The sequence below is a fragment of the Hemibagrus wyckioides genome, linkage group LG25 (genome assembly GCF_019097595.1).
Source record: "Hemibagrus wyckioides isolate EC202008001 linkage group LG25, SWU_Hwy_1.0, whole genome shotgun sequence".
Classification (NCBI taxonomy): domain Eukaryota; kingdom Metazoa; phylum Chordata; class Actinopteri; order Siluriformes; family Bagridae; genus Hemibagrus; species Hemibagrus wyckioides.
The window spans coordinates 17413035-17434362 of NC_080734.1; the positions used below are offsets into that span (position 1 = coordinate 17413035).

At 40.1% G+C, this 21328-nt stretch overlaps 1 protein-coding gene across 1 annotated transcript; it reads right to left on the minus strand.

Annotated features, from left to right (window-relative positions):
• Nucleotides 1–12: 12 nt before the first annotated feature.
• Nucleotides 13–20844, minus strand: LOC131345732 (uncharacterized). Its single transcript, XM_058378771.1, has 5 exons — nucleotides 20473–20844; nucleotides 10371–10568; nucleotides 5009–5458; nucleotides 3400–3545; nucleotides 13–3285 (listed from the first exon to the last, which is right to left on the minus strand). The coding sequence occupies exons 1-5, from the start codon at nucleotides 20537–20539 to the stop codon at nucleotides 3241–3243; spliced, it is 906 nt and encodes a 301-aa protein (XP_058234754.1). The 5' UTR covers nucleotides 20540–20844; the 3' UTR covers nucleotides 13–3240.
• Nucleotides 20845–21328: the final 484 nt, after the last annotated feature.

Sequence of the window (21328 nt, forward strand, 5' to 3'; positions counted from 1 at the left end):
AAGCATTTAATATGTTGTAAAGAAATTTAATAATAATAAAAAAAAACATTTGGAACATCAAACAGGTTTTTTTAATACAAAAACAGCACTTCTGGTACATAAAGCAGAACACCACAAGAGACATGACATGTGAAGTATGCTTCTAACTTCATCAGAGAAAGGTCTGTTGTTGAGTCTGTGTGTTAACACGGACCTTATTTCAGTTATAGAGGTGAACGAACTGAACTGGAAAATCAGTCTTTTGTCTTGAAGTGTTAATGTTCATTAATAAAGGTTCAATTTAAGTCTAGCAGAAGAGAAGAACAAAAACTCACCAAGTTGAAATATAATATATGGCTTTTTTTAAACCTGTCAGTCGTTGTGTGTGGCTGAATTATTCTATACATCATAAAAATTGCCTGAGCAAGCACCGCCTGTTGATGGTATTACATTTTCCATTTCAGCCTCTTGTAACTTGTAAAGCAACCACGAGTGAGTCGACCTCAATGATGAGAGCGATAATGGGGCCGAAAGAAAAGCATGAACAGTCATGTAAGCTTAGAAGGGTTCGTCTTTAAGGTTGAACTGCCTCATCAATACTGCTCCTCGTCCTGCTCTTGGCTGACACGAGCAGTCTTAGTTAGTTACCTATCTATCTCAGACAAGCACAGACTCGTCATGGATCCTGCTGAGTGCCTTTTGCACAATGTGATGAATCATAACTGAATATGAAATGATGGACACTTTTAATTACAGCTTGGCACATGCCGGGTCCAGGCAATATGACGTCTAACCTCCTAACCGCCAGGTAATGGGCTCCTTCCAAGAGTGCATGTTCATACAACACCAATCTTTATCATATTACAAGCGTGACAAAATAGCAACCAGGTTCACTTTCACAAAATTAAAATAAAAACAAAACAAAAAAAAGCTGCACGTGTTATTCTGACAATTCTTAAACCTTCTCTTCCTAAAAATAATCACAACACAACACCGCTCCTCCTCCTCCTCCTCCTCCTCCTGGAGACCCCACAATAAAGTGCAAATGAACGAGCTACTAAACAGCAAGAGACACACACAAAAAAGCCAGTTTTATATACTGCGTAAAAGTGTACAAGTGAAAATGGTCAGCACTGAATTTACATTAGTTGTGCTGTGAGCACATTCATCATCACGTTCACACACGAGCATGTTGGTGTAATCAATACAAGCGATTTGTACAAGTGATTTTAATTTTTTACATTTTTGCTAGCTTATACTTTTACCGCTAAAGGATGGTGGGATATCAGTTTAACCCTGTGAGCAAGATTTACTACAGGGATCCTCAAATCTAGCCCACGAGATCCACTTTCCTGCAGAGTTTAGCTCTAACCTTAATCAAACACACCTGAGCACGCTAATCGGTGTCGTCAGGATCATTAGAAAATCACAGGTAGAGGAGTTTGATCAGGGTTGGAGCTAAACCCTCTAGGGCAAGGTTTGAGTAAACCCTGATTTACTACAAATTTAAAAACCATTAATCATGTTATGTGTAAATCATGCATGGTGCACAACTGCTGTATGAAAAACCTATGTGGGATACAGTAAGGGTCTTGCTCACTGATCAATCTATCAACAATGACACATTTAATGTCACTATGAGCTCAGTCTGCCTCCACACACACACTGTACAGAGAAGGTTGTGACCAGCATGGGACTCCAGATTTATTTAGATAGATAACAGACACCAATCCCAATGATTTTACTTGACTCAATCTCCATCAACGCTGATGACGGACTAAAAGAGCAAATGCCTACACTGTGATCCAGGCAGCAGAGTAATCCTCCTCGCATCAAAGCTCCTCTCTCGTCATTGTTTCCTGTGGCTTGCAAGCAACAGCCCACTTAAAATGTCATACTGTGATCTTATAACCACTTCATGAGCTTGTACGCAATTCCATCGCCATGACTTTCAGAGCTCCGAGCAAAATTTTTCGGTTCATTGTGGCTTGTTTACAGCGGAGCCTTAATGAACAAATCCAAAGTTCCATTAAACCTTAAACTAAATGCCAGCACGACAAATAAAGCATCAGTCAGTTTTGTTCTTATAATATCGCAGCGTGTGCTTCAAGGCGAATTTAACGAATTATACTGCCCGGCTACCCTATCTGATTTACATAGACCAGTTGAAAAACATTTCTTCGGAGAAATCATCATGTGCTGGATCTCCTACTAGATAAATCACATATAGAGACACATCAGCAACAACCATAACACACACACACACCTATATACACACTGAAAAACTAATCATGGCATGTGTGAATGGGGAAATGGTTATGTTTTATTATTTAATATTCCAGTAAATAAATTCGCAACACTCTAAATTAGGCACTTATAGCACACCAGATATTTATGTTTTATAGTTAGCCGGAGTCTTATTTATAAACTTAAGAAATTTACCGTCCAAGTGACCTTTGCTTTAATAAAGGGTTGGTGTAGAGTCTCATTAGCCTCTCAGAGCAAGCAGTTAATAAATTCCACAATTGCTATTCGGCATCATTTAGTTTGGTCTGCGGCATTAAAAGTCATTAAATTGCAATAAAACACAACAAGCCAGTCTTTCTGTCTCACACACACACACACACACACAAACAAAATAGCTGACCAGGAGCATTAAAATTTTGCATTAAAAGGCACATTACTCATTTGGTCTTCATTTTTTTGGTTATCCCAAATACATTTGACGAAATAAGCAAGTTCTAGGATTTGGGAATTTGTGTAATTTTATGTTTTGCAAGGAGAAGGATTTAGGGTGGAGTGTATTTAAATACATCATATCATCAGGTACCCTCACTGTGAGGGATTCCTAATGATACAGACAAAGCTATGCCTCTCGACTCAGTCAACAAGCCTCGGTTTTCTGTTTAAAAGAAATATCAAATGTTAATATAATGAGTCTCTCTGTCTATTTTAAATGGGATTTGCCCCGCAAGACAATCAACAGAGGCCATAAAACCTCGTTTGCATGTTTTAAGAAGCAGGACTGTGTGACATTCTGTCTCCAATAAAAAAAAAACTGACTGTTTAAAAGTCCTCTAAATCTGTGCCGCTCAACCCGGCCCTTGTTCAGTTCCAACCACAAACTCATGACTGGATAATTAAGCTCAAGTCTCAGTTTAGGAACTGGAAAAAGAATGAAAAATAGGAATAGATCGGTGTTCGTAATGACTCAGAGGCCTAGGAGTCATTCGAGGCTTTTTAAGGGTTTCTCGGGAGCACTCAGTAGCTATACATGGAAAGAGGCGTGTCCTCCATCATATCATCCTAGAACACAAAGAAAAATATAGAGTTATATGTAAAAAATACCATAGGTTTTATTCATTTTTGGAATTTAAGTGTGAATGAGACTGAATGACTTATATAGAACGGGAGACCCACCATGGGGAGATCCTGGAGTCGACGGAATTCCGGACGCTCATTCCTGTGTCTGAATTTCAGGAAAATTAGAAGAGCAACAATGGCAGCGGTCACGACAAACACGGACACCAAGCCGGCCAAGAGAGGATCTGTTGACGTATTAGAGTCTGGAAATCACGACAGAGCACAAAAGCCGGGGGAAAACAAAACAAGAAGAGAGGAAAAGTGGAAAAATATTGTTAATTCTGAACATTTTATTAAATTCATTGTATTATGACATGTATTGAAGAGATTCAGTTTTTTTTTAACCAAAAACTCTCTATAATATTCCTCTACAAACTTTCCAGGCTTAATTCAATTCAATTTTATTTACATAGCTCATTTAATAAAGCAAGCAGCTTTATAGAAATATATAAATTCCAGAAATAATAGAAGAAACCTTGAGATTCAAAAGGGAACCCATCCTCATCTGGGTGACACGATTTATATTCACACCATTTCATTCCCCTTTTACACTGTATACTATATACTGTAGTCAAAAAAAGTCCTAATTGTGTAAACAGGACCTTCTGAGCATCTTTAGAGTAATGAATTCAAAAATACCTGATGCTCATATAGCTTTAACTTTATCACTGGACAGTTAATGACCTTCAGTTAGATAGGTGGATAAGACTTCAGAGCAAAACCGTTCCTTTTTGCAGTGAATTTTAGTTATGAGGATATCCAAAGCTGTCTTTATAGTTTCTAAGTGGTACCATCCAGAGTAATCTCATGGTAAACTCCTTTTAAGTCAAGGTAACAAAGCAATAGAAATGGGAATAGTTCCATATTGTTTGTTTCTGTACGTAGAGTAGTCAAAGTGTATCACTGAAAAATCAAACCTTGTCTTTTTATACCATTCATTCATTTTTTTCACAGAATTTGGCTGAACCAGTATTCACAGACTGCAGCAGATTTGATCATTTTTCCAGTCTGGAATAAGACAGGGTGGTCCTGGTAACCATAACCATTAATCCTGCCCTGTTAAGTGTGTGTATGCATAAGGCACAATTTCTCCAAAGATACACTGCATAACTGAGCAAGCAGGATACACATGCTGTACAGTGCCAGTCTTTACTGTATAAATCAGTATATCAATATTTGTTTGTGTGCTATATTGATACAAGCTGGCAGGAGAACAAAGCTCCGTCTGTTCACTTGTTTTGTCAGCGTAAAGACGTCCCTGGCCCAGACCAGCCTCAAAGCCTCCAACATTATAATAACACTCTTGTTCTCCACACACAATCAGCTTTTCCCCAAGTGCTCACTATAGGTTTTTTGGAGAGTCCTCAGTTACAAAAAGCGGTGCGTGTGTGTGTCTGTGTGTGTCTGTGCTGTGATAATAGGGCGATGAATAGGAGGCTACTTCATTCATCATGTTAGAACAAATAGTCAAGCACACACTGGCACACTCGAGTACAAAGAGAGAATCCATGCTGCAAAAGAAGAAGCCTAAACAAATCAAAAGAGTGATAAGTGAAAAAGCAGACACTATTATTAACAGCTGTGTACACACACACACAGCTTATTTTCCACTATATTAGATTATGCTTGTGAGCCTGAATATTTAAAAATAAAAAATAACACTCACTTTCAGGGATGTCTCCGACGTTCAGCTCAGACGGATTGTCTACACGAGCTTTCGCCAGGACAGGAGTGCTGCTAAACTCTGTGGCCTGGGTAGTTGTGGTGGTAGTTGTAATGGTGGTTGGAGCAGATGTGCCTTTGCTTGTAACAGTTGAAGATTTGCCCCTGCTTTGAGTGGTTGTTGCTGATGGGCTGGTGGTAATCTGAGGTGTAGTGGAGGCAGTAATATTCTGGGAGGTTGTAGTGGGAGCCGAGGTGCTCGTTTTAGGCTCGCCTTTGGGAAGAGGTGTGGTAGCGTTGGTGTGTAATGTTGTATTGGTTGTTGTTGAGGTCTGGTTATCTCCGGGTGAAAGATTAGTCTTGCCTTGGCTGTCTGTTAGATTTCCTGGAGCATTTGTACCGGTTGTGGGTGCAAGAGTAGTCACTGTAGGTCCAGCAGCTCCTGGGGCAAAACCTTTATGGTAAAAATCACAAGGATACATAGAAACTTAGATATGAATTCAATCTGAAAACTGAATAGTATTTGATCACTGCTAGCAAAAGATAGCATTAGTTTACATTATAAATGAATGAATGAATGCATCAGTTTAAATATTAAAGTAATGAAATAATGAGCTACATTAGCTACCCATACAAAAGGAAATGAAAGCATTCACTTTGGTGTATGGAGTTGGATAGTATTATAAAATGGATCATTTTAAAACTCACTGATATCTGAGTACACTATACAAGGGCCACAACAGCCCTTATTTAGTCAAGCAAAATATTTTACTTCCAAAAAAAGAACAATCATCTCAGAAAATGCTGCTTTTGTCTCCATGTCTGACATCTACAACTGGCACAGCTCTCGCATGATTAGACACAAACAAATCACACAATAAATCCACTGTGAGGAGTCATTAGGGGCCAAATCACCAAAGGTGTGTAGACACCTAGTGTATTGGCTGGCTGGCTGGCTGGCTGATTGATTGATTGATGGATGTGTGGACAGACAGACAGACAGACGGGTGTGTGGACAGACAGAGACAGACAGACAGACAGACAGACGGGTGTGTGGACAGACAGAGACAGACAGACAGACAGACAGACAGACAGACAGACAGACAGACAGACGGGTGTGTGGACAGACAGAGACAGACAGACAGACGGGTGTGTGGACAGACAGAGACAGACAGACAGACGGGTGTGTGGACAGACAGAGACAGACAGACAGACGGGTGTGTGGACAGACAGAGACAGACAGACAGACAGACAGACAGACAGACAGATGGGTGTGTGGACAGACAGAGACAGACAGACAGACAGACAGACAGACAGACAGACGGGTGTGTGGACAGAGAGACAGACAGACAGACAGAAGGGTGTGTGGACAGACAGACAGACAGAAGGGTGTGTGGACAGACAGACAGACAGACAGAAGGGTGTGTGGACAGACAGAGACAGACAGACAGACAGATGGGTGTGTGGACAGACAGAGACAGACAGACAGACGGGTGTGTGGACAGACAGAGACAGACAGACAGACAGACGGGTGTGTGGACAGACAGAGACAGACAGACAGACAGAAGGGTGTGTGGACAGACAGACAGACAGAAGGGTGTGTGGACAGACAGACAGACAGAAGGGTGTGTGGACAGACAGACAGACAGACAGAAGGGTGTGTGGACAGACAGAGACAGACAGACAGACAGACGGGTGTGTGGACAGACAGAGACAGACAGACAGACAGACAGACGGGTGTGTGGACAGACAGAGACAGACAGACAGACAGACGGGTGTGTGGACAGACAGAGACAGACAGACAGACAGACAGACGGGTGTGTGGACAGACAGAGACAGACAGACAGACGGGTGTGTGGACAGACAGAGACAGACAGACAGACAGACGGGTGTGTGGACAGACAGAGACAGACAGACAGACAGACGGGTGTGTGGACAGACAGAGACAGACAGACAGACAGACGGGTGTGTGGACAGACAGAGACAGACAGACAGACGGGTGTGTGGACAGACAGAGACAGACAGACAGAAGGGTGTGTGGACAGACAGACAGAAGGGTGTGTGGACAGACAGACAGACAGAAGGGTGTGTGGACAGACAGACAGACAGACAGAAGGGTGTGTGGACAGACAGACAGACAGACAGACAGAAGGGTGTGTGGACAGACAGAGACAGACAGACAGACAGACGGAGACAGACAGACAGACAGACAGAAGGGTGTGTGGACAGAGACAGACAGAAAGGTGTGTGGACAGACAGACAGACAGAAGGGTGTGTGGACAGACAGACAGACAGAAGGGTGTGTGGACAGATAGATAGATAGATAGATAGATAGATAGATAGATAGATAGATAGACAGATAGATAGATAGATAGATAGATAGATGTGTAGACAGACAGACAGATACTTTATTCATCCCAAAGGGAAATTTACAATTTCCAGAAGTATCCACAAGCATAGGAAATAATGTAATAAATAAAAAATAAATTAGGAATATAAAAAAATACTAAATACTACAATTTAAGGGTACAAAATCTAAAAAAAATGCAAATAAACTATAATAAAATCATTTAAAATTAAAATTGTAAAGGTATAGGTGATAAGTAATAAACAGTGCAAAAACAAGAATTTAAAAAGGTACTAAAGATAATGAGGTAAGATCGAGGTATATTTACACTCATAATCTCTGCACCAAATTACACCATCATGTTGTATTATTTCTGCTATTCTAAAAAGTTTTCTTTCTCCATGTGCTCCTATGCTGTTCATCCGATTAAAACATTTGGCAAGTAGCACAAAACCTGGTCATTTAGTTAAGCACCTTGTCTTGAAGCAGCCCAATTTGTACACCACCAAGACCAAAAATCCTAATACCTTTGTCTTGATTCTTCTGAGACTAATGATTTGAAGCCACACACTACTTTCAAATTCGGTTACATAACAAGGTAGACAACGACAGCCAAAAAAAGACAGCGATGTCAGATATCTGGAGTGCTTCATAAAGCAACGAAATAAAACACGACAGCTATTTTTATAACCAGATCGTGATGGAGGACAAAATTTTACCACAGGGTGGTGCTATGTAGTGCTTGGACCCCTGAGCTTGCAGCTCTTCTTTTTTACACTGAAAAAAGTGTGGTAGCACATGCACATAAGGTGTGTGTGTGTGTGTGTGTGTGTGTGTGTGTGTGTGTGTGTGTGTGTGTGTGTGCGCACGTGTGCGTCTGCCAACAGATGTTGTGGTGACGACAGGGGTTGTGCTGACGAGGTGCTTTTCTGCACTTGCAAATGAACCGAAGCAACAGAAACGTCATCAGGCTTCAAACCTTCTCACCTTCCTGTAAAATCTCACACTGCCTTTTGTCACACTGCCTCCCGCATCCACCTCCTCCACCCCCTCCGCCCCATAGCCATCGTTCTAGCTTAGATTTACTGTGCCTCTTTTGTAATTCTATGTGCCCAGGTTTGTTTGATCCTATTGTTTCACAAATAGTGTACTGCATGGCTTAGACTGCTCAACACTGGCAATGCAGCGGATCAACAAATTAGTAGTCTGCCAGTACACATTTACACTTACACACACATGGCTTAAATTTAGGTCAGCCTTGTCACACACACACACACACACACACACACACACACACCTACTAGGTTGACAAGTCGACAAATTGACAAGTCGAACTTACTTGTTTCAGACAGCCTACGAAACAGACGATGTGCATGATCAGCTTCCGTCTTTATGTTATGGTATACAGTATGTATTATCTGTGCAACAAACCACATTCTTTCTGTTTATCGAGCTCCACGGGCTCTGCCTAGGCCGTCTCTGCTCTTCATCTCATGTCTTGGATATACACACAAACCCAAATACGATAAACAGAAGAATGATTTCATTTGGATTTTACGGTAAAAAATGTTTGTGTATAGTGTATGTGTTGTTTATAAAACTTCTACAAACTGCAGTAATGCAATTTAGAAAACAATGTATTATATTATTTGAACTATTAAATAACAGTGGCTCTTCTTCATCAGATTACGGTGCATAATAATGTTGAGAACGAAATCCACATCTGATTCATCGAACGCTTGTAGCACCACCGATGAATCGCTCCTAGCTTCATGGACACAAAGCTTACTGCTACTAATCACATGTGTAGAACACACTACACCATTACACCGTTTAACCCTCATCTAGTACTAATTTACATAAAACACTCCATTTCTGCAGGCATTGTGAGCGAATGAGACAATAAAAGGAAAAAAAGAGTTCAGCAGGCTACCGAAGATCCAAGCAAGATTAGAGGGAAAGAAACAGCCTTCTAAGGTCCGAGGAAGGAAGCGAACACAGAGAGAAGGGAGAATACATTTGTGTTAGAGGTGATGTTGACTGAGACTTCTGCAACTAAAAAGACAGTTGCAAGACAAAGACAAAAAAAGGAATAGAAAAACTATTTAAAGCCATAATCTGGAACAACAAGCAGTGTACTTTGTCACTGTGAGTAGCTGTATGTGTGAATGTTCCAAGAATGAGTTCCAAGGAGGGGAATATACAATATATTGCCAAAAGTTTTGGGACACCTCTCCAAATCATTGAATTCAGGTGTTGTTTTTCAGGGGTTGGGCTCGGCCCCTTAGTTCCAGTTAAAAAGGAACTCTTAATGCTTCAACATACCACGACATTTTAGACAATTTCATGGTCAGAAATTCCCATAAACACACTCCTAAACCTTGTGGAAAGCCTTTCCAGAAGATTTGAAGCTGTTATAGCTGCAAAGGGTGGGACAACTCCATATTACATTCATGTGCATGTAAAGGCAGACGTCCCAGTTTTGGCCTGGCTCGCAGTCTCCGCTCTAAATCATCCCAAAGGTGTTCTATCAGGTTGAGGTCAGGCCAGCCAAGTTCCTCCACACCAAACTCGACCATCCATGTCTTTATGGACCTTGCTTTGTGCACTGGTGCGTAGTCTTGTTGGAACAGGAGGGGGTCCTCCCCATATTGACCAAGGAAATTGTCCAAAATGTCCTGGTATGCTGAAGCATTATGAGTTCCTTACACTGGAACTAAGGGGCCGAGCCCATCCCCTGAATTCAATGATTTGGAGGGGTGTCCCAATACTTTTGGCAATATAGTGTACTTCTTTATTATTATTTTGTCTTGCAGTGGCCATTTATAGCCCATTCTAGAGCAGTGTCAAGGACCGCTAAGGGTAAAAAATGATTAAGCTGTCATTACATAAAACTGCTATTCACTAAGCTGCAAGAGTTCAATTTTTCTTACTCATCCTGGTCTACACACACGAGAGAAATATATCTGAGGTGTCAAGGCTTGATCACATACAGATGAGGAAAGCTATAAAGCCTCACCTGGAGCATCTGTGCTGTTCGCTGTATCGTTATGGCTGAGGGTGTCGTTATCTCTGTTATCTCCCTCGGAGGAAGCGGTGAGAAGTGTAGGTCTTAAAAGGGATTCTGGTTGTGTAGTGGACGACCTTTGGGGAGGTGCAGAGGTGGATGGTATGGTGAAGTTCTGAGGAAGTGCAGATGAGTTGGAATCATGTTCACCTAGACACACACATACACACACACACACACAAGGTTATAGGCAAACATGGTTCCTTATAACATGATCTGGCAGCTACATGTCAAACACATCTTGAGAAATCTGTTACAGGATAACGACTTGATGGGAACTGAGGACTTGCATGTACAGGAGAATGACTTCCTAATGACTTCCTGCAAGCAACTCATGAACAAGCATAATGGGCTCATCATGTGTTTGTGGGTGGCTGAGAGATGATCCAGAGGGAGAGAGCAGAGTGATTAATCTATTTTAACATACAAGTGTTAAAGAGGGACTAAGGCGACAACACAGGACACAAAACTAGAAGAGCTGCTATTAAAAGATTCCCTTGTAATATATATTATTTAGAACAATCTGGATCTTCTAATTGGAAATGAGTCCTATCTGGTCATTATGAATAAGGAATGAGCCAAATGGAGGTCTGTAGCTGATTAAAACCCCAGGGGCAATTATGTCTGACTTGGACATCTAAAAAGAGACAATACTTTTGCTCCTGTGTTTCTCTGCAAGACGAGCAAAAATTATAGCAATTATGAAATTCCTGTTCCACCCCATCACTTGGAATTTAAAGATAAACAACAACAAGAGGCAAACAGTCCAATTACATGCTCTGAAATAAAAACAGCAGTGTACAAAGTAAAGTCAGCATCCTCGTATGACACAGTGCTTACCAGCTGAACCTAAACTCACTGACTGCATCATTGGCATCAGGAAGATAGATGACCTACATTAGCCACTTACACAGTACAATACATCGATCGCTGCCGAGATCACAGAAGCCTGCAATATGCATCCAAGCTAACAACGTCTTATCAACTCCGTGATATCACAAACAACGTCGCTACACACAGCAGCCGTATCGATCCAGATACAGACATGTCCGCTTGTTAAATTTATAACACGGACTATACAGATACACTGTTTTGAGGCGCAAAATACACACTTTAAAAGTTAGCATGCTGCTTTAAAAACTTAGAGGGAGGCATCCATGTTTTTTCCCTACAGTTTACAGCTCGAATTACATAATTCTGAATTCCTAGACAAGTCGAAGACAAGATTAATACCTCTCTAAATCTTGCTTTCATTTGTTTGACTCCATCCTGACATTATTACCCAAAAATGGAGGGTGAAATTCTGACTGGAGTACTTCACTTTTTGCTCCATCATGATATTCCCGTAATGTCCGAGATCGCTCGGATCCGGTGTCAGGTACAGTGTTACTGAGAGCAGCTCTCCAGAGTTTAAACCAGTACACACTTGCTCTCCTTATGAAATCTCAGCTTCCCGCTTTTGCCCTCCTCTCCTTCTCTGCTATCATATCGAGTCTTCCACAGTAACCCATTTCCTCGCTCTTCCCCTTAGATGCTGTCCCTCCCTCTTCTGTGACCATTTTGAGAGAAGCCAGTGACTCCATGTTAATGTTATTAGAGTACTGATAGAGAAGCACGCCACTCTCATAGCAGTCCTAATCACTCACTCACACACACACACACACTCATTTACTCTACCAGCCAGAGAAAGAAGTCACACCACACAAAGGTTTCTCTCCAGCATGAACACACTTATGCACACTGTGTATGTTACACTTATCTGAAACCACAATGACACAAACACACATTTAAAAAAGCCAGCAGTAGGAAAAGTTACAAAAAACATACTTTTTAAACTTTCTCCACTCTAACTTATCTCTCAAAATAATACATATAAACCCAAATCAGTGAACCCAGCTTCAAATACATGAACTAGAAGTTTCCGGGATCAGTTGTACATCTAAAAATAATTGAACATATTAGTCATGCAAGAGCTAGCAGCCACAGAAGGTGAGGACGAACACATGCTTCCTCTGAGACACATGCGGCTCTGAAGCTGCCGTTTGTGTTACATCTCAGGGCAGCTGGAGATGACCACCAATTGTTTTTCTGTATACACAAGCAGCCATGTTTCTTTCTAGCTACAGCTTCGTAGCGGCTGATCTGAAGCCGGCATTTTGGAGAATAAATAAGAGAAAAAATGCGGCTGAAAAAAGTGTTTTAACACAAAGCATGTAGTTAAGAAGTTTGAAATTGGAGGCGGGTTTTAGTTTTAGACTGACCTTTTCAATTTTTTAAAAGGGGAACAAGGGCCATTTCACCCAATTAAAAAAAAAACACCAGACAGTAGTTCTTGTCCCCGCGTTCAACCCTTCCCCTTTTTATTAAACACGATTCCTCAGAACCACATATCTCAGAGCAGCTGACTCTCTCAAACAGTTCTCTCTCTCACACCACAAGTCAGTGTCCTCAGGGAGTGTGTGTGTGTGTGTGTGTGTGTAGCCCAATCTACCACACCCTGAGCCCCACAATAATGCCCCTGTTCTCCAGAGTGATGGAGTACCACGGCTTACACTCTCCTGACGCAAACACACACTTAGTACTGCTCACATGTGAGTGCCGCAACGCACAACGACCGCATTTATCACCGGCAATTATATAGGGTTTGCTTAAGTGTAGTGGGAAACTCTCTTTTCAGTAGTTAAATAAAAGAATCAGTGTTTGAATGTGTTGTAGGCTGCCTACGTCAACACCTGAAGTCTACCACTGAACCCCCTGCGCTCTTGTCGAAACATTTGGCCTACAGGGATGTTAGAGGCAGACTGACAGCAGTGTATAGTTATAGAGTTTACTGGTATGTAGTGAGACTCAGAGGGCGAAAGCAAAACGGTTGAGAGAAATGAGTCAGCTATCCAGGAGTTATGTTTCGTCCTTCTCGCCTCGGTTCATAATCACTATGTTTCCTCTTCTTGCACTTTGTGTCCACTCACCCACACTCTTTCTCCAGCCTGGGGGTCGCACCGGACCTCTCAATAACACAACCTGTGCTTTTTTATTCGAATTAACTTAGTTCTGAAATGATTATGGAGATGTGTACAGATGGTAACACATAGGCTATCTATCTGTCTGTCTGCTTATCCATCCACACATCCTTCTATCTGTCTGTCTGTTCACTCCCACACTATCTATCTACCGATCCATCTATCCTCCCCCACCACATTTCTTTGTCTGTTTGTCTGTCTGTTTATCCATTCACACAACCATCTGTCTGTCTGTCTGTCTGTCCACCCCTACACTCTATCTATCTATCTACCTATCTATCTATCCACCCCCACACATTTCTTTGTCTGTTTGTCTGTCTGTTTATCCATTCACACACCCTTCTATCTATCTATCTATCTATCTATCCATCCATCCATCCATCCATCCATCCATCCATCCATCCATCCATCCATCCATCCATCCATCCATCCGGATTTCTGTGTTTCTAAACATTAAACCACATACATACAGTATGTTCATATACGGCAATTTTACTAACAGACATAAATATTTAACAAATAACTTACTGGATGAAATCACATCATTAAGCAACACCACAAAAACCTTTAGAGCCTCCAATAAAATAATGATCAATCTATTTTCAACTTACATCTGCCTCGGGGACTGAGATTCAGATAGCCTGCTGTTAGTTTCTATACCACAAGCCTCAATATGTGTAAATGAGTCACAGCGCGCAAACACACACACACACACACACACACACACACACAGTCAGAAAGCAAAACGGATTCTGTTACAAATGAACTGCTGAACTGGTCTGATTACATCGTCATTATCATCACAAATCATCATCAATCCATTTTCAGCACCGCTTATCCTACACAGGGTCACAGAGAACATACAGCTTATCGCAGGGGACTCTGGACACAAGGTATTTCAATTTAGAGTAGTCAATCTGCCTACAACATGTATATCTTCAGACTGGAGGAGGAAAGGGGAGTACCCTGAGGAAACCACCGAAGCACGGGGAAGAACATACAAGCTCCCAGAATTGCAAGGCACTGACAGTCCTACTAAGCCACTGTGCTCTCATCACCACCATCTTTATCATTATCATGATCATGATCATTGTCAATATTATTGGATGGATAAAAGAAAGTTAAAGAAAAAAATGCTCCCTCAACTTTTTCTTATTTTGGTTTATCCCATCAGGGGTCGCCACAGCGAATCATCTCCCTCCACCTATCCCTATCTTCTGCATTCTCAACACTTGCAACCACTAGCTTTATATCCTCATTTATTCCATCCATATACCTCCTCTTTGGCCTTCCTCTTTGCCTCCTGCCTGGCAGCTCCATGTCCAACATTCTCCTACCAATATACTCACTCTCCCTCCTCCGAACATGTCCAAACCATCTTAATCTGTCCTACTCAGAAACACAGAAGTTCAGCAAGTGACGTCAAATCAACATGGCTACCCACGGCATCAACAGCAAACAAAGCATCCCATATGTACAGTATAAATCACTTAAAGGTAAGACAAGTATTTGCTTTAGGTCTATGAACATACAAACAAATTCGCTTTTAAATCTAGAACATTGACTGTTTTGAGGAGCAAAATACACATCACTCATTTGCTTGTTGCTAAAAAAATTAGCATAGAGGTCCCTATGTTTTTCCCCCACTTTTTACCTCAGAAAAATAAACAGAGGTTGTAGAAATGATTTAATTCCTGCTTCGGATGCAAATCGAATGCAGCATTATTTCTATCAGATAAGGAAGAGAGGAGAACGAGTTCTGAGAAGAATTAAAAGGTGAGGAGAAGCAAAGAGGTGTGAAATCCTGGCAATGGAAGTGAAAGTACTGAAATAAAGCATGTGTGAAGGAAAGTGGAGAGGCAGGAGGAAAGATGACGCCTGGCAGAAGCAGAGATGTACATTTTACAGAGATGAATAAAGAGAAACTCATAGGAAATGCTATGTGGAAGAAAATGAAAACAGAAAGAAAGAGACAGAGGTGGGACGGGGGTAAGGTGGGTGCATCAGTAGAGGCAGAAAAAAAAAAAAAAAGTGTGTCTCTCAGATCGCCACAACCATCATCTCACACACACACACACACACACACACACACACACACACACCTGGACACGTGCACCTGGCCGAGCGTCTGCTTTTTAAACTAGCATTCATTTAGCATGCGGTTTTGTTAATCGCAGCTTTGAAGGCGAGTTCAAACAGCAAACATTCTCTGATCTGATGAGTTCAAACCACTAGAGGAGACTGAGGGGACACAAGGATTTAGATTGGATAAGGACAAAAAAAAGCAGAAGGTTCAACTAATGACCAACGCAAGTAGAGAAAAGGTCAACAATCACTCAGTCTACAACAGAGGAGTGAAATTATGTGATAAAAATGTGATGAATTTACACCTTTATTATTAAGTCCCTATATAAACTGTAACCCAACCAAATACTACATTACTGTAACTAGCAAATGGCTAGCCATACTTTCCTTTCAAAAGATATCTAACTAGCTACTTAAAAATACTGAAATTAAAATGGCTGCTTCAACAAATGTGTTTAATTAGTTTATCCATTCATTTTCTATGCCTGCTTTATGCCTAATTAGGGATAGCCTATCCCAGCACACACTGGGCAAAAGGCAGTCCATCACAGGGCCACATATAGACAGACAACCACAACCACACACACTCTATGGGCAATTTAGAATTACCAATCAACCTAATTTACATGTTTTTGGACTGCAGGAAGAAACCCGGAGTACCCGGAGTAAGCCCACATAGGCACGGGGAGAACATGCAAACTCCACACAGAAAGGCCCCTGCCTGTTCGAATCCAGGACCTTCTTGCTGTGAGGCAACAGTGCTAAGCACTGTCACCATGCTGCCCTAATTAGTTTATTGTATTTTTTAAAATGGTGGTAGAATACTAGCAATACTAGCAAGATAACCATTTTTAACTGGAGTCATTCACTGTTAATCCATCAGGAGGCAAAATAAAGCATTAAACTCAAGGCTGTATACTCAGCTGCTCAGCAATGATGTGGAAATCCTCATGAGCAAGCTAAAAATTTCAACACGTGGTCCGAGTCGTGCTCTCTGATTTAGTTTTTGAGACGATCGATGGCTTTGTTAGCGGAGATTTGCTCAGCTTAGACACACAGGTGATCTTCTCAGTCATTCACAGGACGTTTATGTTATACCAATGTCAAGCCTCTGCCAAGTCTCAGTTCAGTTCATTTTAAGGCCTTTATGGTACAAATTCACCTCTTATGTAACCCTTACAGGACTAGTAATGTATATTTACATAACACAGATCACATAGCATGTATGCAGAATTTTTGTCGTGCTCAAAACAAGCCTTCTGTTTCTCTAGGTGCTTTATATCAGGCAGCATTTGTTTTATCTGTAAATTGGCTATAGCATTCCCCCAAATATTAAGAATCAAGTTTTTTTTTTATTTATCAAATATCCATTGAGATTCCGTATATAACTATTCACACTCTCCAGTGTTATCTACCCAGATGCAGATTCCCTTTTGGTTCCCTTTAGGGCTGAATAACACTTACATAAAACACTTTCATTGACTGCTCACAAATTGTGTGATTTGGAGAGATGGAATGGTCTCTCTTCTGACTATCAGAACAAAATAAGCCAAACAAGGGCATCTGTGAGCTCAAGTATGCAGAAGGGGGCAAATAGATACACCCTTTACTCAGAATGTTGTGCCACCCTGTAAAAGATGCAGCTGGCTGGCTTCATGTGTCTCAAATGAAACATGTGTTATCCTTCACCCTCCCAGGCTGGTAGCTGTTGTGTGACAGAGGAGAACTGACTGATAGATGGGACTGAGTAGGACCAAATGGGGAAAAAAAAAGAGAGAGAGAGAGAAAGAAGCAGGGTGATGGCAAACGATAAACAAACCTTTGCATAGAGTGTGAGAAAATCATTAAAAATCAACCTGAAGAGGGAGAACCACAGGAGCTGGTGCACAGTAATAATACACTACATAATTATATTAATACCAGCTTTCAATATTTTGTGCATCACATACAGTATTTCTATGTTTGGTTCACTTTGTGCAGTAATTGTGGATCGAATCAGATCTCAGGTCGATTATTTTGGTTCGTGAAAAATATACCAGAGTTTATTCCCTTTACAATCTGTTTCTCCAACAGCAAATGGAAACGTAATACAGGGGAATCTAAAAAGAGGTATGTTACACAAATACGTTGAGCAAAAAATATATAGTGACTGAAAAAAATGTGCAAAGCGTGTAGAATAGTTTGTAAATAATAAATACAAAATTAGATATAAGTAGTTTCATTCTCGTTGGTTCCTGACTTTTCAGACCATAAATCACAGTTTATACATCTTCTTAGCATATTAAAATATCCTGAATATAGCCAAAATGATATTCTATTTCTTATTATAAGATTACATTAAACCAAATATAAGGTTATTAATTCTATTTCTAGACATATTGCATTATTTTTTAAGCTTTACATTTTCTGGCAGATTATTATTATTATTATTATTATTATTATTATTATTATTATTAAGCATTAATTTCTAGAAAGCTAAGACAATTTAAAGTTTTAAAATAGTAACACAAGTATACAGTCTATATAATTCTATATTGGTTTATTGTAATCTTATAATAAGAAAACGTACATAAATATAACAAGATTACAAATATCACTTGCTAAAATCTAAAAAAATTTTTTTATTTTTTTTTTTTAAGAGTGAAAATATTTTAACCCTGCTACAAGAAGCAGATGACTTTACAAAAAAATGCACAAAGCAACATGATCTGACAAATAATTCTGCTCTTCCTGCTCAAGTATAGCAGCTATGGAACATTTTTTTAAATCAAAACAACAGAGACAAGAATCTGCTTATCCAGACTTACAGTCAGCGGTTTATAATGCCTATGCTTCTTTTCCACTTAAACGCCTTAAACACTTGTTCTGCACTGTAATACTGACTAAGCTGGATTATCTACATGTACTGACTCAAAAAAATATGGCTCACATGTACCAGCAAACAAGGGAAAGCAAAGCAGCTCCTTGACAAAGACGACATGTAACAACAAGGACAGTGCAAGTGTGTGTGTCAGTGTAACTTCTGCGTTTGATCAGGTTTAACGCCATAAGTCTCCTTGATGCTCTACCATCAGGTCTAGCATTAAAGAAGATCAGAGAAAAATCTGAACCTGAAAAGCCATCCATGTGTAAAAAAAAAAAAAAAAAAATATTGCTGACTATGGCACACAAACCATTTCCATATTTAGAATTAAAGTCTGCATTTGCAGTTTTATGTGATTAGGCTGAACAAAAAGAAAGACGGATAAAAGTTTATAAGGGGTTTATAAGCCAGCGGTGAGGACAGAATGAGATGAACAAGGACAGAACAAGATGTCAGCAGGCAGTCAGCTAGAACATGCCGTGTGACAAAAAGAGGTTCGGCTCTAAAAATAAACCCTGATTGTTCCCCTGCTTGTTCAGAAGAGTCTTGCTCAGCCACCTACGTGACGCTGAAACTTCACAAGACGGTGTGTGAAGCATTCTCAGAACCTAAAGTATAAACTCAGGGGTTCTTAATGGCATGTAAGGAGAAATAAACCTTGATAAAGATACCACAGTAATGCACAAACACATCTCTAATATCACCAGTGAGTGATGCAATACCATTTTCTTTTTCTCTAGTAATGCTCATAAACAGAGAAAGAGGTTTATGTCTAAGTGAGGAAATATGTAGGAGGAAAAAAAAAGCCCAAGTCACACGTTTCTATACAAACACTAAAAATCAATGGAACCTCTGTTTCAGGGTTAAAAAGCAAAAACGACCATCACATGCTTGTTTTTCCTCTCTCATGTTACTTGGAGTGGGTGCAGGTATCTCAATAAATCCGAACCACCTCATAAACTTATCATTTATTTATCTTAGATTTGGATGGGTATTCGCTCAAATGTAGAAAGAGGATTAAGTCAGAAGTGTTAAGGCAACTTTTAAGAAGCATTGCTTTTATGAGTTGATCTACTTGATTTAGTAAAAAAATATCATTTGGTTTCTTTCTCTTAGGTACAGTGGTTTAGCAGTTATCATATTTGTGTGTGTGTGGAGTTTGCATGTTGCCCCTGTGCTTCAGGGGTTTCCTCAGGGCACTCCGGTTTCTTCTTCCAATCCAAAGACATGTATTATAGGCTGAATAGCATCTCTAAATTGTCCATGTATATATGAATAAGTGTGTGTTTGCGTTTATGCCCTGTGATTGGGTTGACACCCCATCCAGTGTGCCCCGACTGCCCTGGGATAGACTCCAGGCTCCCCATGAACCATATAAGGATACAGAAAATGGATAAATGGATGATTTCAGTCTTGCACACACATATTTAACCCACCAACGATCACATTTGGCCATCTTTCAAGCTGACCATGTGTGAAATGCAAAGCAGAAGCTCTGCTTTTCAGGACTGGCTAAATGTGTAATGTAATCAGGATTCACATTTTCCCCTTCTAATCAGTTTTAGTTCTTTCACAGAGCTGGAGTGCCTTCACCAGCACCACAGAGCTGAAGCAGAAGAGCTGGGCTGTAATTAAAGTCAACTCAGCTCTCCAGAAGTCGCCTGAAATAGAGGATTTAATGGCAGATCTGTTTTTCATTCCTATGGACATTTAAAGTGGTTACTAGAAGGACAGCTGAGAAAGTGAGTGAAAGAAGAAAGGCACTTAGATCGGTGTGTTAGGAAAGCTCAACTTAGAGAAAGGGATATGTAAAAAAAAAAATGTAACTAACATATATATATATATAAATATATAAATAAAAATGACAAGCAACACATGCGCACGTGGCACTTATCTACGTACTAGTGACTTGCTTGTACTTTCTGCAGCAGTTGTTCTTAATCTTAACATCTGTTATGTTTGTCTCGATTACAAAGACAGTGTTTGCTTTTGAGTTAAAAAAATACGCACAATCTGTGCAAGAGCAATCCCGCATTCCATTATAAGTGTAATAAATATCTATGACGCAAATTAAACACACTCTTACCTTGTGTGAAAGAAGAGGAGCAGAAGAGGAAAAGCACACAAAGAGCAATAGATTCCATTTCCTTCATGTCTGTCAAGTAATCGATGAAAAAGTGAGCTGAGAAGGAGTAGTATGAGATGAGGAGGATGAGGAGGATTAATTTTCTGCTCCTGTTAATTCAGTGAACTTCCTTCGTTAATTCAGTGAACTCAGATCCTCTTTAAAGTGCGCGAAAACGACCACCACACTGTATTATTACTATAGCACTCTAGGAACATCTATATGTCCATGGCAGAAGCTTTTACTGTGCTGTACACGGTAATAGTGCCGACTCACACACACACATACACACAGCCTGCAAGCGACTCACCCGCGATACACTACTGACCGACTGAAATAGCGGCGATGGGGCGGGGCTAGCAAGATGTGGGGCACGCCCACATATAGTGACGCAACACTATCTCGTCATGGTTTACTTGTTTCCAATAAAGATTTTTTGTTACATGGAACAAAAAAGCTGTAAAAACTTTATATTTATTTATTACATTATTATTAATGTGATTGAGCAAGACTTTTCATTATTTTATTTTATTTTATTATTTTTCGTATTTATTTGTTGGTTATATATATATATATACACACTTTTGTTGAGTATTTGTATTTATTTTTTTTAATAAAAAAAACATTGCATTAACAAATAAAATAAAATAAAAACATGTTTATAGGTGCAACACAGAAAATTCATGTAATTAGTGGTTTATGTAGGTAATCCTGAAATCAATAAGTAAAATAATGGGAAGATTTATTTATTTACGATGTAATTCTTCCAATATATATACGACCAAACAAATTTAAAAAATACTAGTAACCTACTCGA

What these genes read in the sequence shown, in the direction of transcription:
- LOC131345732 (XM_058378771.1), bottom strand. Translation starts at nt 20,539, where the DNA reads ATGAAGGAAATGGAATCTATTGCTCTTTGTGTGCTTTTCCTCTTCTGC. An exon ending in GAACAGCACAGATGCTCCAG is followed by an intron (nt 5,459 to 10,370) that starts GTGAGGCTTTAT and finishes TTTACCATAAAG; the next exon opens with GTTTTGCCCCAGGAGCTGCT. An exon ending in GACTCCAGGATCTCCCCATG is followed by an intron (nt 3,286 to 3,399) that starts GTGGGTCTCCCG and finishes TTTGTGTTCTAG; the next exon opens with GATGATATGATGGAGGACAC.